This window comes from Pipistrellus hanaki (genome assembly GCF_964339955.1).
Source record: "Pipistrellus hanaki genome assembly, chromosome: 3".
NCBI lineage: Eukaryota > Metazoa > Chordata > Mammalia > Chiroptera > Vespertilionidae > Pipistrellus > Pipistrellus hanaki.
The window spans coordinates 152817044-152840724 of NC_140505.1; the positions used below are offsets into that span (position 1 = coordinate 152817044).

A 23681-nucleotide genomic window follows, 5' to 3' on the forward strand; every position below is an offset into this window, starting at 1 on the left:
ACACTGATTTACTTCAATGCCTTCCCTCTTCTATCTTTTTCCATTCTAACTAGCTTTCTCAGACATTTTTCAAATGTTCTTACCATTCCTACTAACTATAGTTCTCACATACATCGTTATTCCTCTTCTTCCCCTAAATCCCATCTGTTTAATTTTTTGAGCTCCAGTGTAACGATTATTCTCCTCCTGGAATACTTCCCGTGGCTATCACACCTTGGAGTATGGAGCTCTCAGTGTGCCTTCTCTGGGTCTTTTACACTCAATTGCTGCAGTTCGAGCTTGCTATTAGTTCTGTTAGTTCTGAAATAGGATGTACAGTGCAACTATTTGTGTACCAATTTATTTTTCAAATGGTTTTTATTTTGGTGGGATAGTGCATGGAACAAAGCTACTTTACCACTGTGACTTCTTTGTTTGTGAGGTTGACAATAACCCATCACCCAGCTCTGTCTGTGGAGCCAGAGTGAAGAAATCAAATGTATAGACATTGACCCAGCCAGAAGACTGGGTCAGGGTGAATGTTCAATCAAATACATTAGCGTGTCTGAAATGAGAGAAAGTTCTTAGAATACTATATCCTAGACTTTATAGCCAGCTTTCAAATTATTATTTGCCCAAAGATACCAGTGTTTTAAAATTTACTATGTAAAGTTCATATTTATATAGAATTACAGTAAATAAAATTACCCATAAAGAAACATTTCAGAAACTCAAAGCTTTTCATTGTAGACCAAAATTACTTCAAACATTTTAAGGATTTTAGATTTAAAAAAAAAAACTGTAAAAAATAGTGTACATGTCTCTACCTTCTTGAACAGAACATTTAGGATATTTTCCCTTAGCTTGATGACTCAGAGTCATCATTTTGAATATTAATTTCTTTTCAAGTCTGTAACAAACTCTTGTTTGTAAGTTGCTAAGGCATTAATGTTAGTTCCCCATGATACAAAATGACCTAGATTGCTATTCTTTTCAGAATATTGGCTTCTCTTTTATATGTATGGGGTCTTTGCAGATATCATTTATTTCTGTCTCCACTAGATCTAAAGCTATAAGTTTTCCCACCTCCCATTCCGTATGAGTTTTGACCTGATATATATTGAAATACTAAGTAAACATTCTTATTAGAATTTTGTCTAAAAGAATAGTAAATGGGTGTTGAATAAGAAATGACATAGTCTCCTTAAATAAGAGGCTTATTTACTGCATAATTTTTAAAATATATTTATGCTGGTTGTTTAAACACTGTTCAACTTATTTCCTGGTTCTTTGTTAGGCAACAGAGGTTCCAGATTGTTGAGACTGAGTGTGGCCTTATAAACCATAGTGGTCTGGAGCAGAGAGAGAAGAGGCAGCAATTAGAACTTGACTGGCTCCCTGGAATTGGGCCATCAACCAGGACAGACTCGGTGGTGGGCATTGGGGATCAGTGCATACCAGCTCAGAGAACTGTGGCTAAAATCCAGAATTCTGCTGCTACATCTGCTGGAGGACCTTTTTTAAGGTCCCATAGCCATTTTTCTTCATTAAGTTCATTTTTCATGATTATCCCTTTGATCGCTTCCAGATTTTAAAAGTGGAAGAATAATGGCATTTACCTTAGAGAGCATTCTGCCCTTTTCAGTATGTAGGCAGTACTAGTTCTTCCACAGCTATACTTCCTGAAGGATCATTTAGTCTACTGAAGAATGAAACTTTTGTGCAATTATCATGGATGCATGTTATAAATCAATTTTTACCACCCAGTTCATTCCAATTAAAAAACCCCAAAAAACTCCTGACTACATGTAGTTTAAATATTAAAGTAGGTTTCTTATTACTGGATTAGGCATAAAGCTAGCTTGTTAATCAGAGCTGCTCAGAGAACATGCTTTTTGTTTTCCATATATTTGGGCTAGTTCTTTGGTCAACTCCTCACTTTAGACTCTGTGTTTACTAATACCTGTTAATAACCGTCAACATTATGTTGCATCTGGATCCATAGGAAGGGTCTTTGAGAGATAGGACCAAACATGATGAACTTGCTTTGTTTCAGCTAGTAAGCATGTCATAAACCCAGAGAAGTATAAAATTACTCCCTCTGATTGCTTAATGTGTAAAAGTAAATCCATGTCAGTCAGACACATGAAAATGTCTTATTTACGAATCCCTTTGGGTGCCTCTTCACACTTTTTTCGAGTTTGCACCTGGTGCACTTCCCATTGGAGTCCAAGCATTTCTTCTCTGAGATCGTGTCTCCTATTTCATTCCTTGCTCCTCCATCACCACCGCTCACCCCCATGTTTCTCGGTGGAACTTGGTACCTTGCTCTACATTCATAATTTTTACCAGCTGACAACACAATATGCTGGCTCTCATTGATGGTTCCTGGGAGGAGGAATACCCAATGCAGGAGGGGGATGGCTGCTGACAAGAAGCTTCAGCCTCTTGACTAAGCCTAAAAGAGCATTTGGAAAAAGAGAAAGTGAAACAGGGAGAGACTCATCAGATAAAGACAGAATTCAGAATTATTTTATTTGCCCTTTGCAGACTACTCTTCCTTTTCAACTGAGATCTCCGAGGGCAGAATCCTGCCACATCTATCTTGGTGTCTGTAGCACCTACCGGAAGTAATACTCAGTACTTGCTTGGTGGTGTAAAGAATGAATCCTTGGCAGGAAGCTGTTTTCCCTGAAGCCTCCCTATTAAGTCTTGCTCACTACTTTGGGTCTGCAACAATCCAATAGCACAGAGGAAACCCAGTTGGATATAACTTTTTAATAAAGATAATAATTGCTTCATCTTATTAATTTTTATTTATTTATCCAGTACTTACAGAGCACCTGATATGTTTAAGGCACTGTTCCATGTAATAGCAATACAGCAATGAATAGCATCTTTTACCATATGCCAGATACTGTTAAATAAGTTGGGGTTTGTTTAGAGCATGTGGATTAAAACCCTTGTGGTATGGGGATTTCCCTCAATTTAAAAAGAAGTTTCAGAGACTCAAAGCTTACTAGTAATTAACTTTTGTAGGATCTCACAGGTGAGAAGCAGAAAACAGGAGTCAAAACTAAGTTTAACTGACTCAAAGTTTATTCTGTTAATTATTTGGCTTTACCACTTCTAGACCATGAGTAAAGAAATGGGGATACATAAATCAGAACCTGATCTGTAAGAATATGTCTAATAAATGATAATAGCTTGTCGTGAACAATTTTTGAGAGCCTAGTTCTTTGACCTAAATGCATAGCAACCTATTTCCCCCAAATTAAATCCAACACAGTGTCTTAACTAGGAATGATTTGATTAAATCCTGTAAATGACTTTTTAAAAAATATATATATATATATATTTTATTGATTTTTTACAGAGAGGAAGGGAGAGAGATAGAAACATCGATGAGAGAGAAACATCGACCGGCTGCCTCCTGCACACCCCCTACCGGAGATGTGCCCACAACCAACAGAGAGATAGAAACATCGATGAGAGAGAAACATCGACCGGCTGCCTCCTGCACACCCCCTACCGGAGATGTGCCCACAACCAACGTACATGGCCCTGACCGGAATCGAACCTGGGACCTTTCAGTCCGCAGACCAACACTCTACCACTGAGCCAAACCAGTTTCAGCCTGTAAACGACTTTTTGAGAAGCATCCTAAATGCACATTGTTCACACTCATTTTCATTTGTCCACAATCTATGCGCCAATGACAGCAAATACATCTATATCAGGGCACTGTGGACAGTTTATAAATGAAACAAAGTAGGTCATTTTTTTTATCCAGGTTACTTAATAATCTTTTCATTCCTTCAAAAAAGTGCACTGAGAGCTAGCTATGCATCAGCCACTTCAGTATGATGCAAAAATAAGACAGGCAAGAACCCTGCTCTTATATGTGGGAACCAGGGAAATAAGAAGTGAATTTCAAGGATAATTTCTGATGATGGTAACTTCTGTGGGGGAAAAAAATGTGAGGGATCTGTGAGTAGCTTGAATGTAGGATAGGAAGGGGGAAGGCCTCACGGGAGAGATGCTATTTGAGCTGCGTCCTGCATGGTGAAAAGGAGTCAGCCATGTGAAGATTTACAAAATAGAAAATTCAAGACCAAAAGCAAGAACAAAATTCATTTGTTTGAACACCAGAAGGAAAAAAAAAAAAAAAAAAAAAAAAAAAGAGGCAAAAAGGCTTTTGTATCTGCATCAGAGTAAGCTGAGGGGAGAGCCATGAGATAGAGTTAGAGAGATAAGCGTGGTCCAGATCACACAGGGCCCTGTATGTACAACCTTGTAATGCATTGTTCAAAAGCATATATAAGAATAAAATAGGGTGTTCTTAATAATTACACCAGACAATAGGTAGAAAGCCAGAATTTCCCAGATACACCAGGATTTATAGTTATCCCACTTATATGCCAGATAAATAATACCTTTAGATAGTATTACCGTAAGTAGGAAAGTGAAATAATTCGATTTGTATTTATAAATAACCTCATTGACCACAGTATGAAGATTAACTCATGAAATGGGAGGTCAATTTTAGAGGCGAAATAATCCTGATAAGAGGTGAAAATGGTGATAATGGCTCGAATGGTAGTAATATAGTTGAAAAGAAACTCAGTAATTTGGGATACATTTGTAGATAATGTAGATAAGACATGGGTTGGATGTAGGCATGAGGGAAAGCTAAGAATAAAAGTGACTGCTAGGTTTTTGGCTCTAGACTCTGAAGAATTATGCAACTATTTGCTGAAATACTGACAGAGGCATTCATTTCAGAAGACAATGGGAAATGAGTGGAATCAACAGTCTGGTTTTGACTTTATTAAGTTTGAGATTCCTGTTAAGAACACAAGTGGAGTCCGGCTGGCATGCCTCAGTAGTTGAGCTTTAACCTATGAACCAGGAGTTCACGGTTCAATTCCTGATCAGGGCACATTCCCGGGTTTCAGGCTAGATCCCCAATAAGGGCTGTGCAGGAGCATCCAATCAGTGATTCTCTCTCACCATTAATGTTTCCATCCCTTTTCTTCCTCTATGATATCAATAAAAATATACTTTTAAAAACAAAAATACAAGTAGAGCTGTTAAGAAAACATCTGAAATAGCATATATTCTCTTTTCTTTCTCCACGTGGAACAGCTTTCTCACAATGTTATTTGTATCCTCAATAAAACAATTTAAAATAGCATTCAAATATTCTATTAAAGTGATTTTTCACTTAACCCCTTCAGTTACATTTTGTATTCACTCTCTGATGTTTGAAATTGCTAACATTACCAATTGCCTTTCTAGGAAAGCGTAGACCTGGGTGAAATCATGTTTTCCCTTTGTTATTTGCCAACTGCTGGACGTATGACATTGACAGTCATCAAGTGCAGAAATCTGAAGGCTATGGATATTACTGGCGCATCAGGTATGCACAAGAGTGGTTAGTGAGCCAAAGATACATTGCCGAATAAAATAGTCCATGTACCTACCCAAAAGTATGTGTGGCGATGGAATGAATGAGTTCATTCATCTGTATTGGGGTACTATAAAAGTGGAAAAAGAGATTACCAACTGAAGTGCTCCAAATAACCTCTTTTATTTGCATTATCATCACAAAATTTTAAAAGGTGTTACCAAATAGATTGACTTTGAACTTGAGTTCTTATTTTTGTTTCTTCCTCTATTGATTAACTCTTTCTGAAAAGTATGTGACTTACCATCCACTTCCCTACTTGCAGCTAATCACTTGCTTATAAAAGATGATTCTTGGACTTGAAGGCATGTACTTGGAACTTGCATTAGTCTATGTCTGGGGACTACTTGAAGACATAATTAAACTGAATTTATTTCCCTAACCTGATCTGCAGAGGAATAACCAGGTTTCAAGAACACTATTTGCATTTGCATTCTTACTACCTAACTAAAAATTAGGCAATAATTGGAAGTATGTTCTAGGGGATGGAAAGAAATAATAAAATAAATAAATGCTTCTTGAAGTTTCTTAAAAACATTCTTGAAGGAAATTTTTTTTGTGCTAACTTTGTTAGTGTTAAAGCCACATTGTTCTTTTATCCCTTCATTTCCATCATTGCAGTTCTGGAGGATTATTTATAACTGAATATGTGACCTTTGGCATACTCTGGGGAAAGAAAACTAAGAGTAGGGAGGTCGGTGACCGTTGGTTGAAATGAACAGAAATAATAAATAGTAATAGAGCTACAACAAAGGATGATATGGGGACAATTTATAATGTTGTGGTTCTTAGGAACAAAAATATCCCCTAAATTTGCATTGCAAAAAGCCTGAGGAAACTAAATTCTAGTGTGGAAAGGGGGACAGGATTTAGTATATAAATAAAAATAAATGAGATGCAAATGTAAATATGGATATCATGCTCCATTTTATGTAAGAATGGGAATTTTTAGGATATATGTTCATGTTGCTAATATTAGCATAAATAAATACTAGAATGGTACACAGAGTGACTTCTTATTGCATATCCTTTTCTAGCATCTTGACTTTTGAAATATGTCATGATTTACTATTTATTTATTGTATTTGTTGCCATTTTATTGGTCTTTTTTTTCTAATCTTTATTGCTACATATGTCCCTTTTTCCCCCTGTTGACTCCTTCCAGCCCACTCCTGCTCCCCACCCCAGGTTCTCATAACCCCACTGTCTGAGTTCATGGGCCTATTCTTTTTTTTTTTTTTAATTTGCAATACATAGTTGATATACAAATGTAGAAAAAAGTAAGTAAATTCCACATTTATTTTTAAATAACCCAAGAAAAATTATTGGGTCAACAAATGTTGAAAACTTAAGTTAAATAGTGTACTCACAAAAAAAATTTAAAAAAAAATAGTGTACTACAAATTATTATTTATTCTTCTCTTTCTACCACGAATCAAAAGAAATCCAATTTTGAGACAAGCAAACAACATCAAAGTTGTAATTAAGTACAAGATTACTTTTTATTTATATGAGGCTTTTTATGAGATGAGTGCGTGCTTTAAGAACACCACCTCATTAATTCTCACAAAAGACTTGTGAATCAACTCAGGAACCGGTAAATTATCCTTGTCATGAGGAGAGTAGAGAAATGTCATCAGAGACACGATGGGGGCATGGAAGGATAACCCAGGCCTTGTTCCCATTGTTAATGAAATGCCTTGGCCTAGGGGCTCATACACAAAAATAGATCACAAAAATGAGCTTCTTCCTTAGAATATACTTCCAGTTATTGAAAAATCTAAATATATACTTTTTTTTTTTTGCAAAATAAATAAATGAAAATAAATAGAAAACAGCCATTGAATATTGCCCTTTCACCTTGTTTTCTTCTCCATACCTCAATTCTAGCCACCAGATATGTTTATAACTCATGGAGGATATGCTTATAAAATACATAGATACATTTTTCTAAAGATCAAAAATATTAATTTGCTCAACTAAATTAATATTTCCATCACTTTGGTCTATTCTAAGGAAATAAGATTTATTATTACATTGGTGTAAAGAGAAAAAGTGGTGGTGCTATAAGTTGGAGGGTGACCAGAAAATAAAAAACATAAAGATAGAGCTTAGAAATTGATTGTTTTAACCATCTACCATGCCAATACCCCCGCCCAAAGCCATGCCTTCTTTTTATAAAAAAGTGAAGGTTTTAAAAGAAACTTTTGTGTAATACTATATAACTTTCTATAGTACTGTAACAGTTGTTCTACATAAGGTGTCAGGAGTAAGACAATAGAGACTAATATAACCCAACTAAATTTTTCTCTTTCCAGTTGGCATCATATAAACAATATCATAATAGAAACCTTCCGTGTGGCCATCTTTAAGGCACATATTGCCCTCTTTTTGTATGTTCTTGAGCATCTGATAATTATGTGTAGTAATCATTTCTCAATCTGAGATCTTTATTAAGCACTAATGCTATGATTAAAATCAGACCTCTGTAGTATCTTTTCCAATGATTGCAGAAAATGCCAGCTATTGTATATAGTTGTTGCTTTCTAATTTCTACTTGATATGATTATATATACTGGTCTAGATAGAGTGTTGCTCTTTCATACGTTTTAGTATTCTTATTCTAAATTATTTTGAAAGAAATTAACTTTAATATAATTATCCTTACTTGTTAGGATCCTATTCCTTAGAAATCACTGCTAGTACACTGTGTCCTCAAATAGCTATGTCTAAAAGACTCACTCTAGCTCTGGATTGGCTCTTGAGAAACGAGTGAGTTCTCTCTGTTATAGTACAAATAGTGAGATCAAGTTAATTATTTTCAAGTTTATTCAAGATAAATGCTTTTACTTAAAGTAAGACGTCCTAGTGAGTCTACTGCCCCCAAATAAGTCATTTGGATTTAAAACTGGTAATATTAAATAGCTTAAGTGCCACTTTTCTTAGTAATAATTAACAGCAATTTTATTTCTACTTCATACCATTACTTGTATTTTAACAAAATTACCTTCCCACTCCTAGATCCTTATGTCAAAGTGTCTCTGATGTGTGAGGGTCGGAGATTAAAAAAGAGGAAAACAACTACAAAGAAAAACACTCTAAACCCTGTGTACAACGAGGCCATTATTTTTGACATCCCTCCGGAGAATGTGGAGCAGGTCAGCCTGTCCATCGCGGTCATGGATTACGACAGGTATGTGTATCTGTGTACTCACTGCTGAACGGTCATGTTTAGTTATATGCAAACCATATTCCACTGTAGCGGTTTTAATGTCCATTGGAAGAAGAAAACATTATTCATTCAAAACTCATTTATTCCATATTATAATTTTTCTTTTTCTTTTTTTTTTTTCTTCTTCCTCTCCAAAAGAAGTCACTGTTAACTTGAAGAATGGGACACCTGGGGCTGGAGAAAGAATGGGTACACAGACGCAGTATGGAGCACATTATAGACAGTACTGTGTGAAGCCTTTTGACAGTGACAACAGAAATTAAAACCCACGGAGTTTGTTTTCCCAACAGGGCTGGAATATAAATATTATGATCCTTATCAGAGCTCTATCATTAACTGGCTGGGTGAAAGGGAAAGTTATGCAATCTTTTGGACAGTGGTCGGCAAACTCTTTAGTCAACAGAGCCAAATATCAACAGTACAGCGATCGAAATTTCCTTTGAGAGCCAAATTTTTTAAACTTCTTCTAACGCCACTTCTTCAAAACAGACTCGCCCAGGCCGTGGTATTTTGTGGAAGAGCCACACTCAAGGGGCCAAAGAGCCGCATGTGGCTCGTGAACCGCAGTTTGCCGACCGTGGCTCTTGGGGATTTGCTTTCCCGTTTGTATAACATCAGCATAATATGGAACTGTGAACAGTGAGCATTAAGAGAGGTTGACCCGTGGCCATAGGAGTGCAGCCTTGAGGCTCTCACTATCTTAAAACATTGCTGGGTGGCCAGCTCTTCCAGCTCACACACATGGAGTCACTTCTCCTTTCATGAGGGAAATTGCAAACCTTCAGGTACAGCTCTGAAGGTTCCTCCTACTTCAGCCCTTACCTTTTATCTTCCCACCCTCCCCTTGCCTGAGATAGTATCATCTTGCTCTGTGTATCTCATCCCGCCCATGCCTTACAGCCCTGCTCAAGTCACCACTTCTGTCTTTCTCTGCTACCCCACCCCTTCTTCCTCTGAACTCTTGTCCCACCTTAAATATTCATAACTCTTCTTTGGTCCTTGCTCTATACTTCTTCCTATTGTTTTGCTTTTCATATTTATAAATTCTTTTTGGAAAGGACTACTGTATGTTTAACCTACAAAATTATCAGCAATAGACAGTATCTTGTTGCATTTATTTTGTTCTAATAATAACACAAGTGGAATGGAACACACATATGTAAATATTTTATATATAAGAGAGTCCACTATATAGGATCATGAAAATGGTAGTAACCAGGACCCTCTAACCTTGAGAAATTAATAAGCTATCTTTTGGCTCAGAGTTAACAAAATGAAGCAGTGTAAAATAAAATGTATCATCTAATATCTGAAATTAAATTATATCACAGTTTACAAAGAAAGCTATCCTACCTAAGAAAAAAGAGAACTCTTGAGTTAGCTGAAATTTCAAATGCTAAACATGTTGTGCTGTTTTCATTGGGAGTCCTTGTCCTGCTTTACCTAGAAAATGAAGAAAATGACTCCTATTGATTTCTCACCCCAGTGATTGTAGGTAGATCCAATGGAGAATTTATCATTCAGATAAGTTTAGGGAAATGGATCCTGACAATATCCAAAACAGGAGGATGAAAAAAATGTATTTTTAAAAGTATATTTGTTTGGGAAGCTTAATATTGAGGAAAATGATAGTAAATATAAAAACCGATATCAGTGACAGGAAGAAAGCAATGAAATGTCCTAAAAATAATCTCTAAGTCTTCTTAGAGATGTCTTTCAAAATAACCTTTAGAAATGCCTTTAAATTATACTCCAGTCTTAAGAAGCAACCTAACCACTTGCACATTTGAGTCAATTGTCTAAATTCAAATGCTGCCTCAACCTTCTACTAAGCAGGCAGGTCCCTGGACTTCTAGCTGTTTGTCTGTAAAATGAGATGATGGTGATGCCACTCATTGTCTTGGTGTGAGGATTAAGTGAGGCAGTACCTTTAAATTACTTAAAACAGTGTCTGGTATATAATAAGATCCCAAACTATTAACTGTCGTAATTATTTTGATTTGTTGCTGTAAAAACAGGACACGAATGGAAAATAGCAATGTTGTTCAGTATGCTCTGCTGCTATGCAGTGATAAATCTGTGGTATTGAACATAGCTCTGCCCTGTTTAATTATAGTACAAGGATAATAGTCACTGACACATCATTTAGAGTCAATTAAATATGCTCTTTTATACAAAAAAAAAAGTGGATACTGAGGTCTTGATGAGAAATATGAGCATCATTACAAAACACTAAGCCTTGTAGAAAGAACAAGATTGTGATTCACATCACTTAATAGGATTGCTTCCAAGAAAGAAACTCATCATATAGGTAAGGACCAGCTGGCATTCCTCATTCATACTGTTAATTATGGTACAGCCTGCTCAAGTCACGGAGCACTAAGATGGTTTGTGTGGGCACCTTTACAAATTCATTTTTTAATGCTGCTTCTGTTTAGTAACTTTTAGTTTACTTAAGACTTTTTTTATTTGCCCTAGAGTAGTTTGATTTGCAAAATCATTTAGAACCTGTCACAAAATCCATTGTTTAAATCATATGTTTAAAATTCTGCTAAGATGTGTGAGACTCCATGTACCTTTGAATATGGAAATGAACATGGAACATTCTCTGAATTGTAGGGTGGGACACAATGAGGTCATAGGAGTGTGCAGAACGGGACTGGACGCTGAGGGCCTTGGGCGAGACCACTGGAATGAAATGCTGGCCTATCACCGAAAACCAATAACACACTGGCACCCCTTGCTGGAGGTGAGTGTGATTCCCTGACATCTATTCCTATTGAAAATCTCTTTTGCTTAAGTATGCTATCTGCTAACCATTCTCTGATGTTTTATATATTCACCTATTCTTTTAAAAACACCACACAGATGTTTCTCTTGCTTTGCCCCACAGACTCTGTCATCCAGTATTCAAAGTTCTGTGTGTCTTGTTAGATTTCCAAAATCGCTCAACTTTCTGGGCTTGATATTCCTTTGGACAGTAATCCCCTAAAAACTGCAAGTCTATTATTTTCTTTCCATAGCGGGAAAACTTACACCAATGAACGGTGGGGCCCTCCAGTAAATTCATTACTAACTGGAAAAGGAATGTCGGTGCTTTTCTTTTGTGAAAACTGCCACCTCACCTAAACTTCTCCAGAAACCTTAGCTGGAGGTCCTGTCAATGAATACCACTTATCTATGTAAGAGGACAGGTTTATCTAGCCCAACTCTGGCCAGGAAGGAAAGTGCTCACAGATTTTTAAATAGAGAGGCGTCCGCTTGTTTGAGACCAAAGCGCGCCTGTGCTGTGTGACTATATATTGGAGAAGCTTGGGGCGAGTTACTCTAACCTAAGTTCTGCCATTACTTTGCCCTGAGTGTGATGCAGTGTTAGCTTCGAATATAATAATAGTTATTTAGCCAGAATGGGTATCAGTACCAGCTTCTGTCAGGATTTTTAGCCTGAAGTTAATTGTCAGTCTACTTGAAACACTGCATGTTGCTAGATGGAAAAGCAATTGCTGGAGCCTCTGGAAGAGTCACAGAGTGAGTTGTTTATACGACCTGGTTAACTGAAAGGTGATGCATGTTGGCAGAAGGATTTGTGGCAGATGATGGAATTCACACAATTCGATAAAAAGAGCAGTTATGATAACCACATGGTAACTGGATGATGGATTGCTATCTCTCTGTGGATATGATTCTGCTTCTTGTTCTGGCTCTGGGTAAAATGTAATTAACTACTAAATGCCAGTGGGCTCAGGTCCTAATCTTAGCTTAGTCACAAAAATGTGACCTTGGCCATGTTACTCAGAACATTATAGAGAAAACTGGATGAATGTGTTGTGAATATTGCATGCTCAGACAACAGAGGTGAACTGTCATCAAAGATACCTGCTAGCCAAAACCAGTTTGGCTCAGTGGATAGAGCGTTGGTCTTCAGAATGAAAGGTCCCAGGTTCAATTCTGGTCAAGGGCATGTACATTGGTTGTGGGCATATCCCCAGTAGGGGGTGTGCAGGAGGCAGTTGGTCTATGTTTCTCTCTCATGGATGTTTCTAGCTCTCTATCCCTCTTTCTTCCTTTCTGTAAAGAATCAATAAAATATATTTTTTTTGGGGGGGGGGAAGATACCTGCTATATGTGTATGTTTCACATGTTTACCTCACCTTATCACTTAAAAGTTAGACACTCACAGAAATGCACCTGTACACAGCACTTTCCCCTAGAGTGGTTCAGACAGAGAGACAAGTATATCCTCTGAATAGTTCAGTGAATCTTGGGAAGGTTGTATTTTATTTCAACAGTGTTTTTGTCTAAAGTATAAAGTTTACTCTACTGCTTACGATCATTTTCCTGATTTTCATCTTTGTTTTTATTTACGGATTGAAAAGTGAATATTGATTTATTTTTTAAATATGTTTTTATTGACTTTTCTAAAGAGAGAGATGAAGGGAAAGGGAGAAAGAGGTAGGAAGACTGAGGAGAGAGAGAACCACCAATGGGCTGTCTCCTGCTCACTCTCCACTGGGGACTGAGCCCACAACCTGGGTATGTGCCCCAAGTGGAAATCAAACCAGTGACCCCTGGTACACGCTGGTTGGGTGAAAAATATATATTAATTCTAAGAATCTAGGCATGGGAGTAAAATTTGCTGGGCCAAGAACCGCACTGAAGGGGAGACGAGGATTCTCATTCTCTGCCTGGATTTTCCTGGGCAGACTACCACTCTGCCTACAGCTGCATTTCTCCATAGTTAGTGAAAATGGAAATGCATGCCCCTCAGACTTCACAGGCACTATGTAAAGAGGAATGAGGAAATGTGAGCAAGAACTTTAATGAAAGGGCATATGGTGTGCAACCCAGGGCATATGATAATGACATATGACTAATAAGCAGTTATACATGTATCTGACAAAGGGGAGTAATGGGTTTGGCAGGTGTTTGTGTCAGGCATTGTAGGATATACCGGAAGAATAAGCTACAATATGGATATCAGAAGATCCCAGATATTTTTCTAGCAGTGAAGTATCAGAGGATAAGTGGACTAAAACATGTAAATATACTTTCTCCAGCAAACAGCACCTTTTATCCAACTCCTGTACCTACATTCAATGGTCAGACAGAACATATGGACTAGAGACCTAAGAACTGGCTGGATTTTGCACTGTGGGAAAGTGATGCGTGTGTAATAATGTGTTTTGTTGCCAGAGAAAGGATTAAAATGAGAAGGGAACAATTCCAGAGTTGGGTAAGTTGGTGGGACAGAGACTAAAGCATCATTTAGAGAATCTGGTTACTTCTACCTAGATGCTCACAAATTTATTCTGTTGTAACTAAACTTTTAAAATACACATAATATTTGGGGACTGAAAGAAATTATTCCTCATCACTTGTGGCTTCCATTTGCCAAACTTAACCCCTGTCATCTCATTAATTGCTCCTATAAATGTCACTTTCTGCTTTGGAGCAAGTGAAATGCAGTCTCTTGTGTCTAGACTCTCTTATTGAATTTACCTAGCAATTGCCAACCCTCCCCCCCCATACAGTAAACCAGTAATTAATTTACAGTAAGAATTAAACGCCTGTCATAGAATGTGAAAGGAATAGTTATCCATGCCTGGCTGCTCTGCATACCATCTGTGTACCATACCCTGCCTACATCTCTATGATATATTGGTGTCCTCTCATGTGACTTCAGGAGGTGAGTAGTGGAGGGCAGGGGGAGTTATGTATATTTTCTCTTCAGAGGCTTGCATATCATGAATATTCATTGTTAAAAGGTAGCAACAGCCAGCCAGTGTAGCTCAATAGATGAGTGTCCACCTATGAGCCAGGATATCAAGGTTCGATTCCCGGTCAGGGCATGTGCCCGGGTTGCAAGCTTGATCCACGGTAGATGTGCAGGAGGCAGCTGACTCTCTCTCTCTCTCTCTCTCTCTCTCTCTCTCTCTCTCTCTCTCTCGCGCTCTCGCTCTCTCTCTCTCTCTCTCTCTCTCTCTCTCTCTCTCTCTCTCTCTCATCATTGATGTTTCTGTCTCTCTTTCTCCCTCCCTCCTTAACCCTTTTTCCCTGAAATCAATAAAAATAAATTTTTAAAAAATAAATAAAGGTAGTAACAATTACCCACTTTATTATTTTTATACTAGGTCATACATTATGAAATTATTGTCTTTCAGTTACCTGGCCGGGCGAACAGTTTTGATAGTCAAGGATCCTGTTCATCTCCCAAACCACCTTCCACACCATAATGCCTCCGAAATAAGATCATTGTAGTGAGGACCCAGGACATGTGCTCATCAAATCAGGAAAAAAAAAAAAGCAGAAGGTTTGATTTCCTCATTTAAAATATATCCTGGTAGAAAACAAAATTGTGCAATTTTTCGTTTTCCTTTTTATCTGTGTATTGACTTTGGACATCTTGATATATTTTACTTGAAAACAGGTAGTCCTTACTTCCACAAGGCAATTTATTCTTCTTGTCACATGGCTATTAGCACAAAGAGTGTTTTATTAAGTTGTCATTATTTGCATAAGTAAAGAAATACATTTTAAAAAAGAATCGGTACTTATCTAAAATTTAATATAGTCTATGCTGCTATTGTATAAAATAGCACATTACCTATGTGTGGTTTGGATTTTATTAAACTGTTCATTTCCCATTATGCACATATTTCCAAATAAGCTTTAATGGAAATTTTTAACGTGATTTGCACAGGATTAAATCCTTGTGCCATCAAATTTTCTGATAATCTTTCATTCTCAGTAAATTATTTTCTTGATGAGGTTTGGCTCTGCTAAACTCAGAACATTGTCTCTCAAGCTAATTGTTTAAAGAAACATTTTTACTATAAATGTATAAAGTAATATTTAGTAGCTAGAAAATGGAGGTTGAGCCACTTGGGCTACCATTTTATACCATCTTAATGTTACATTAGTTCACCCATCTGTTACACTGTTTAACTGATACCTTAAAATTCTAATAATCTTAATCTCAAATGTAGCACTAGTATTCCTAAGTAAATAGAATTAGAACTTGTTCATTTTTTGTGTTCGTAAGGTTTTCAAGTACTGTGACGTATATTTTGTGACATGAAGCGTCCATGTAGACCTTGTGTTTCTGACAGATCATACTAACAGACACCAAAGGTACAATGAATATCTGTGCTCATTGTCATTTAGGTTGTACACAGTACTGGTGACTTTCAAACCCAATCAGAAGCTAATGGTTAAAACTCGGTATTTTCTTAAAGAAAAGGATGACCTATTTTTCAGGAAATTATAGAATGTACCATAAATAATACAGTTTCAACATTTAATAAAAATAAATTCTGATGGCCCAGACCCACAGTCCTTTCATAAAAGGCATTTGCCTTAAATAAGGATCAAGGATCAGGCCACTGGCAGTAAAAACTATGCAAACGTTTTTACAAGACAGAACTTCCTTCTAAATCATGTCAACTTTTTATTGTCCTACTTCTTGGTCCTTTTGAAGGTATCTATATTGAACAACCCAACCTTACTTTTGAGATTTGTACTGTAGATAGTGCATATTTCAAACTTATCCCAAGATAGGTGGTTAAAAGAATACAACAAAAAGGCAAGAAAATATGTACTTAATATATAAAAAAAACACCTTCATCAAAATGAGAAATTTGTATTAGCAATTTTAAAATTTTATCCCATATTTCTAAATATTAAAACATAAAAGTTTTAAAAATCTTGAAATTTGTTTATTGGCATTTCTCATAATGATGGCATCACTGTTCATTAAAATGTAATTTGCACTTTTAACAGTATAAAGGCAAACACAATTTCCCAAAATTTTTCAAATGCTTGTTAGCATCCTAATGAAAACGAGTATTTCTAGCTAAATTTTCAAATTGAAAACAGTAGAAGAAACCTGTTTGAAAATACCTGACTATCTTATCAAGCCTAAAAGAATCATTGCTGTAGACAGAATCACTGAATATGACACTCCCATTTTGGAATTCTTTATTTTACTGGAAAATAGCAATTGTCATATGGGAAGACAATTATCCTCTTAATAAAATGACATCTTTGGAGGCACTTGTTTTATTAGTAGATGTAGCTGCAGCTCACGATTGACTAGTAAATATATTTCCTAAGTGAATGTAATAACTATTTTCATCTGCAAACATATTTTTAGGACTTTATACTCATTCTTAAAGCTAATGCTTTTCTTTGCCTCATATGGAGAAAAAGCTAATGATTGTGTTGGGGGAAAAAATGCCATCAGCCAAACAAGATTGTAGATTAAAATAAGTTTTAAAGATAATTTTTAAGAAATGTTTCCCATGGATTAAAATAAACTCAGCAAGTCATCTTTCATGCAATACATGAGAGAGGTTTACACTCATAATTGATCAAGCATAATCATTAAAAATGATTGTTCATATTATAAAATTGTAATCCCACCACTTTTCAATACCACACCTCCTCACTCTACACAACCAGAATTTATCCCCTTCCTACTTGTGATTGAAGGTGAAATGTGTTTATATTTCCTCCACTAGTTTGTGTGGGATACCACATTTTAATGATAACACTGACACATTATGAAGTTGCAGTTTAGGTAATGAATGCCTAATTTTCAGGGATTTATTCAGGGACTTGCCAAACTTAAGTCTAGGAAAAAGGAGCCAATGTTGATTCATTTGCATAACAACACCAATGTTCTTTTTCAGTATTTATTTGTTTATTTATTATTCATTTATTTATTTATTCATTCATTCATTTATTTATTTATTTATTTATTTATTTATTTATTTATTTATTTTACCTGATTCTCTTAAGTCAGTGGTCTGCAAACTGCTGCTCGCTAGCCACATGCTGCTCTTTGGCCCCTTGAGAGTGGCTCTTCCGCAAAATACCACGTGCCAGGGCGCACGTACAGTGCGATTAAAACTTCGTGGCCCATGTTCAATCTTTGTACTAGTGATATTTGGCTCTGTTGACTAATGAGTTTGCCGACCACGGCACTAAGTGATCAGGAGAATGAGGAAACTGAATATGAAGAGCATTAGTGTTTGTGGAATATGTAATCTCACAGAATTCTGAACAATTGACTTTTTTTTTTACACTGGCTCCTTAAAAATATTTTTCTTGACAATTTTAATTTTTTGGTCAGGCCAGCCCTGTTTCTGGTACTTTATTTACATGGAAAACTCATGATATTCATACACCCACTGTTGAGTGAAAATTTCACCCAGATTATTGCCAGGGAACAAGACACAGGAAGGCAGAGCCAAACTTTCTTATGCAGTTTTGGGGAGTGAGTGCGTGTTCTAGTTACTGCAGGGAGATCACACTGATCAATACTGACTCAGGTTTTAGATAAAAGCAAATATATTTGAACCTGTTTGATTGTGATATTTAATTGACATCTTCACCTGTGTTTATTCTCCTGTGATATTTATTATTTAAACATTTGCAGACTCAATAAAGAACTATCAATGTCTTAAGGCTTTCAGTAAATGATTAACTGCTTCAAAAATGAAAAAGCCAAACTTCCACTCTTTTATCCAATTTTACTACCCATAAAACGAATTGTAAGTTATTTCACAAAGAGTTATCCAAAGAGCCAAAGGACTATTACAAATAAAAAGACACAAAATGTTAACATTGAACACGTGGTAATTTCTTAAGTTACTTCTTTAAAAAGAGTACTAGATATTATCTCAGAATAAAAGTTTTCATAGACTCGAGTTCCATGTGAAAAAAAAAAAAATTTTTTTGTTGCTACTTTAGTTGTGACTATGACCAGGTAATTTAATAACCTGATAATTTAAAAAAGGAAACTAGAGTTGATAAGGATGTAAGAAAGAGATTCTATTAAATCTAAGTGAAAATGCAGAGATCTGTTTTCTTCACAACTTGTTTTTGAAACAACTCCGGTTATTCCAAGGTACTTCAAATTAATAAACTCAGTTTCCAGTATAAAAATGTATTGCTGACAATAAGAAATTATACAAAAGCAAGGAACATAAAATAATTTAAAGTAAGAATCTACATAAATAAATGGTAAATGAATGCATTATAGCAAATGGAAATAAATATATTTGAATGCAAAACAAAAAAGTCCTTAGTATTTTAACGTTTAATGGAAGGTGAATCCTCTAATATTATTCAAAAAACAACAACCCATGACACTATTTTATTAGTTAGTGAAATGGCTCAGGATATGATTTATCTGAACCTATTATGACCCAATATGTAGAGAAAATAGTGATTTGTATTTTACATAAGCAACAAAGCTAATTAAACTAAGTGCTATTTCTAACACGTTATTCAGTGATGCTCTTTAAAGTAAGAATTTTCTGTTTCATTAAAAGACTTCCTACATTGACTCAATCTTACATTAATTAGAGTGAACTGTTATTTAATAAAAGCTGTATTGTCTTCTGCCATTAACAGTTCACCAAAAGTATGTATATTTGAACAGAGGCATTTAATAATCAGTTCAGGTGTTTCTCATCAAAAGTAAAGAATTGTTTTTATTTTTGTCCTATTCATCATGAAGATAGGTAACCAGGGTTTGACTTGATATGATGACAATATCATGCCATAGAGACTTTAAAAAATCAGTAAATTAAGGTTTGAGATGGGATTTAATGATTTATTGAATACCAACATTTTAAATACTAGAAATGGTGATTGAAAGAAAAAGTGGAAGATGTTTAAGAGAAAAATAGATGTTTTCATGCCTGAAATGATTTAAATATACTCCTACAAGGAGGAATTGATTAGAATAATCGTATTTTTACTAGTATCGATGCTGACACACTGGAAGTGACTTGATATTGAGGATCTAGAAATAGAGATAGTATTTATATGGAAACACTTCCATCTCAAACTGACAATAACTTCTAAGCTCACCTGGGTCATGAGAATCTTCTCCGAAGAGCAAGCTATATCTGATGTTGTCATGAAAGGGTAAAAATAGGCCATTTTCTTTGGAAATTATGTTGAGATTTGCATTTGCTTTGCACAGAATCCCTATTTACTGTACAGGGTGGTGGATTCCAATGATTCAATTTCATGTTTTGTTCCCTCAAAAACTAATTTGTTAGAAAACAATGCATGTTATAGAAATGAGTCAAAATTGTTAAGAGAAGTAAGTCTCAATGTTGAAAGGTTAATACATTGGATTTTTGTCTTTTTCCATCTTTCAAAGAAAATTTTCCCCATTTAAACACCAATACATGAAATTATGTTTAACTAGCTAGTTGTAGAATAAAATTTGTGAACCAAAGGAATCCCTATCATTCCTAAAGCTATGTACAAACTGGCCACAGAATTGTTCATTATAAAAATTGCATGTTTTTTTCTATTTATATAGATTGTTTGTGGGTTTTATTATAATTTTTTTGCTTTTTCCTTTAAAAAGACACTCTAAGCTTTCTATTTAAAAAAAAAAATCAATAACCCCCAGTGTAACTAACTTTATAAATTCTATTACTGTATAAGAAAGAATCAAGTAGACCAGACACAAAATATTTATAATTTTTTGTAAACTAATAGTTCAACCCAGGTTCATATCATTCACATTAATTTTTTATTGACCTTTCCAACTGAAAATGTGATTTAGTTTATCTGCAAAATAGGTATAAATTATGGATCACAATGAAGTGAGACCTTCATTTTATTATGAAGAAAGAAGAAGTCAAAATAGAAAAGAACTGCCTGACTTTGTAAATGTAGCAATTTCACTAATGGATAGTCTAATATATTTTCCAATTATTCTAAACTGGCAGCAACCATGAAAATTGAATAATTTGGATCCATCATATTTAATCCTTCTTTGTATCCTTCAGTCATTGTTCATAAGGTGACTTTTTAACTGAATTTTGTGATGTAATACGTAGCCATTGTTCAAATCAATATTGTTGACTTCCGTAATATAGAAGAAACATTTTTAAATCGTTTGAAATTCGTGTTTCTGGCTTTTGTACACAGTAACCAGCCATTTGTGAAACTTGACAGCATATAATTGTATTCCTGAGAACAAATGTTTTGCAACTCCCTTTAAAAGATGTACACATTTCAGTATTTTTACAATGTCTTCTTTAGAATGTGTGAACATATTTGTCAGGTTCAGATGAATTATGTAACAATGAAACCTCAAAGCTGTTATGAAGTGTACAGTTTATGATTACTTTTGTAAAAGAAAATGGAAAAGCACTTGAAATATAATTTTACTGTTTCATATGTATTTTGAAAAAAATAAATAAAGTGATTATAAATTATTTTTGTCTTTGAAAGAAATAACTTTTTTCATATCTAATTTTGAGACATCTGTGTTGCTAAGTGTTTCTGTATTAGTCATCTTTTTGGCACTCATGAGAGAGCAGTGTAATCCATGTATCAATATTTTAACATTTCAAGCAACTATCTATATCTATATTTATGGGTGAGATAAATATTTTTAGGAGCCATAACATAGGTGTATATACAGATCAAATTGCTAAGAAGGGAATTAATACACCAAATTGACTCTGACATGACAAAAAAAAAAAAAAAAAAAAAAAGCAAAGAAGGAAAGAGAAGGAGCCTGGTGATTAAGCTTAAGTTCGATAGATTTTTGCTAATCACATCTCATTTTAAAATTACTTTTCCATTGCAACAATTTTGAGTTCAGGCCCTCGAACCTTTTATCCACATTTTATATGTCTTGCCAATTGATTTAACAACGTCCAGATCCTTCTCATTGAAGACACCCTCTACTTAGGTTGCTTCCATAAATTGGCTATTGTAAATAGTACTGCAGTGATCTTAAGAGTGCATGTATCTCTTCGAATAATTTTATGAAATTATTAGTGTTTTTGTTTCCTTCAGATGAATACTCAGAAGTGGAATTGCTGGATTATATAGTTCTATTTTTAATTCCTTGAGGGATCTCCATATTGTTTTTCATAGCGGCTGCAACAATTAACATTACCACCAATAGTTTATGAGGGTTCCCTTTTCTCCACATCTTCACCAACGTTTATTATTTTTTGTCTTTTTTATAATAGCTATTTTAACAAGTGAGAGCTCTTATCAGATTGTGACTTTGATATGCTTTGCTCTGACAATTAGTGATGTAGTACATCTTTCCATGTGTCTGTTGGCCTTTTGTTTGTGTTTTTAGAAAAAAGTTTAGTGAAAGTGTCTTTTGTTTTGCTGATCTTCTCCTTGGATTTTTATATATCAATCTCAACAGAAAAATTGAGACAGCTGAATTCTCTTGCAAAATTAAAGAAAGAAGTATTTGAATTAAAGGGAGGTGAGATTGAAGCCAACAAGACTTGGTAACCATAGGGAAAGTTCAGAGAAACTTCTGGTGACAACAAAGCCAAGGGCATCAGAGAACATAGTGCCTAAAGAGATTTTAAGATTCTGTTGTGACCCCCTCCTTAACATTCTTTCTTCTATAAAGCCTTCATTGTTTGCATTGACATTTGTGTGAGCAGACAGATGGTGTAGGGGACTTGTAAATGTGCTAAGTTCCAAGGTAGAGTGATGGAGAGGAGAGAAGAGAGAGCACACAGCAGTGTAGAAGAGGTAGAGTGGTCTTATTGGCATCTCAGTTATATCTTCTTCTATAGAAAAAGTTTAAAAGTGGATAAAATGGTGACTGCTTCAAGATAGTGCGCTCTGGTGTGATTGGTTTCTTCTTTATTTAATACATTTCACGTACAGAGAACACATTTTACAAAACATGCCAATGATTTTCTAACAAGAAAAAACAAAAAGACAATTCTTTCTTCATTAGTTCATTCAATAAATACCTACTGAGCAGCTACTTTGTAGGCCATTTTTCTTGAGTTGTAAAAATAATCAAAATCTGTGATCTTATGGAAATTAAATTCTAGCCAAAACCGGTTTGGCTCAGTGGATAGAGCACCAGCCTGTGGACTGAAAAGTCCCAGGTTCGATTCTGGTCAAGGGCAAGTACCTTGGTTGCGGGCACATCCTCAATAGGGGGTGTGCAAGAGGCAGCAGATTGATGTTTTTCTCTCATCGATGTTTCTAACTCTCTATCCCTCTCTCTTCCTCTCTGTAAAAAAAATCAAAAAAATATATTTTTAAAAAAAGAAAAGAAAAAAAAAAGAAATTAAATTCTAGCCAGATAGTTAGACAACATCTGGCTGGGAGAGGGAAAGCAGGGGGTTAAGAGATAAATTAGAGGTGAGGGATTTTGAGTCAGTGAACAGGAGATTTTTGTAAAGAGCAGAAGAATGGGACTATATTTGGTGGGGAAAGTGGGATCAAACAAAGATTTAATATTTTTTTTCATATGGGAAAAATAACATTGTACTTTTTGAGAATAACAGTATAAACTGGGAAAACATAATATAAGAGGGGGAGGGGCATATTTCTGGAGCAATGTCTTTACCTGAGTAGAGGAGCTGAGGTCAAATACACCAGTGGAAGGATCCACCTAAATCAGGTGCAGAGGTGTTATATTGTTAATCAGAAGACGCCTTAATCAATAAGCCAAATTTATTTGGAATCCTTTTCATTTTGCTAGTGCTAGCGGGCCCGGAGAAAATCTTGCTTCTCAAATTCTGGGGGCCCAATATGGTGGCAGTCTTTCCTATTTATATGTTTTTCAGCTCTTTGTTTTCCAAATTTGGAATGAGATTTCTGGACCTTCTGAGAAAAAGTCCTGTGTGCTGGGACAGGGCCGTGAGACCATATCTCAAGGCCTGGCCTGGCGCCAGCACTGACAGCTCTGTCTGGAGCATAGTTTATGGCCTCTCTGGAATGGGAAGCAGTCTTATTTTTCCCTATGATTTAAGCAAACAAATGTTTACAGAAGCCAGAATAGCAAGGTTAAATTTTAAACAGCAGTTTTTACCCAAGATGGAGGTTACTATGCTTCAGAGGCAGCTCATGCACCAATGCGTTGTCAGAGCTTTTAGCTACAGGTGTCGGTACATTAGTAGATGTGATGGTGGGATCTAGGGGAGCGCTCCTTTGAATGATTCAGTGTTCTAGGGGGAGAAGGAA

The 23681-nt window shown here is 35.6% G+C and overlaps 1 protein-coding gene and 1 long non-coding RNA gene across 2 annotated transcripts in view; one reads left to right on the forward strand and one right to left on the reverse strand.

Annotated features, from left to right (window-relative positions):
* Nucleotides 1-15414, forward strand: part of SYT10 (synaptotagmin 10) — a gene marked incomplete at its 5' end in the record, with an annotated part of 58910 nt that extends 43496 nt beyond the window's left edge. Inside the window, 4 exons of the mRNA XM_084877879.1 lie at nucleotides 5281-5401; nucleotides 8471-8642; nucleotides 11301-11430; nucleotides 14843-15414. Of these exons, the coding sequence (XP_084734005.1) occupies nucleotides 5281-5401; nucleotides 8471-8642; nucleotides 11301-11430; nucleotides 14843-14914 (495 nt within the window). The 3' untranslated portion in view covers nucleotides 14915-15414. The remainder of the gene's footprint in view (nucleotides 1-5280; nucleotides 5402-8470; nucleotides 8643-11300; nucleotides 11431-14842) is intronic.
* The window catches only part of LOC311619475, a 375387-nt gene that overhangs the window by 341279 nt on the left and 10427 nt on the right, over nucleotides 1-23681 (reverse strand). The window lies entirely within an intron of this gene.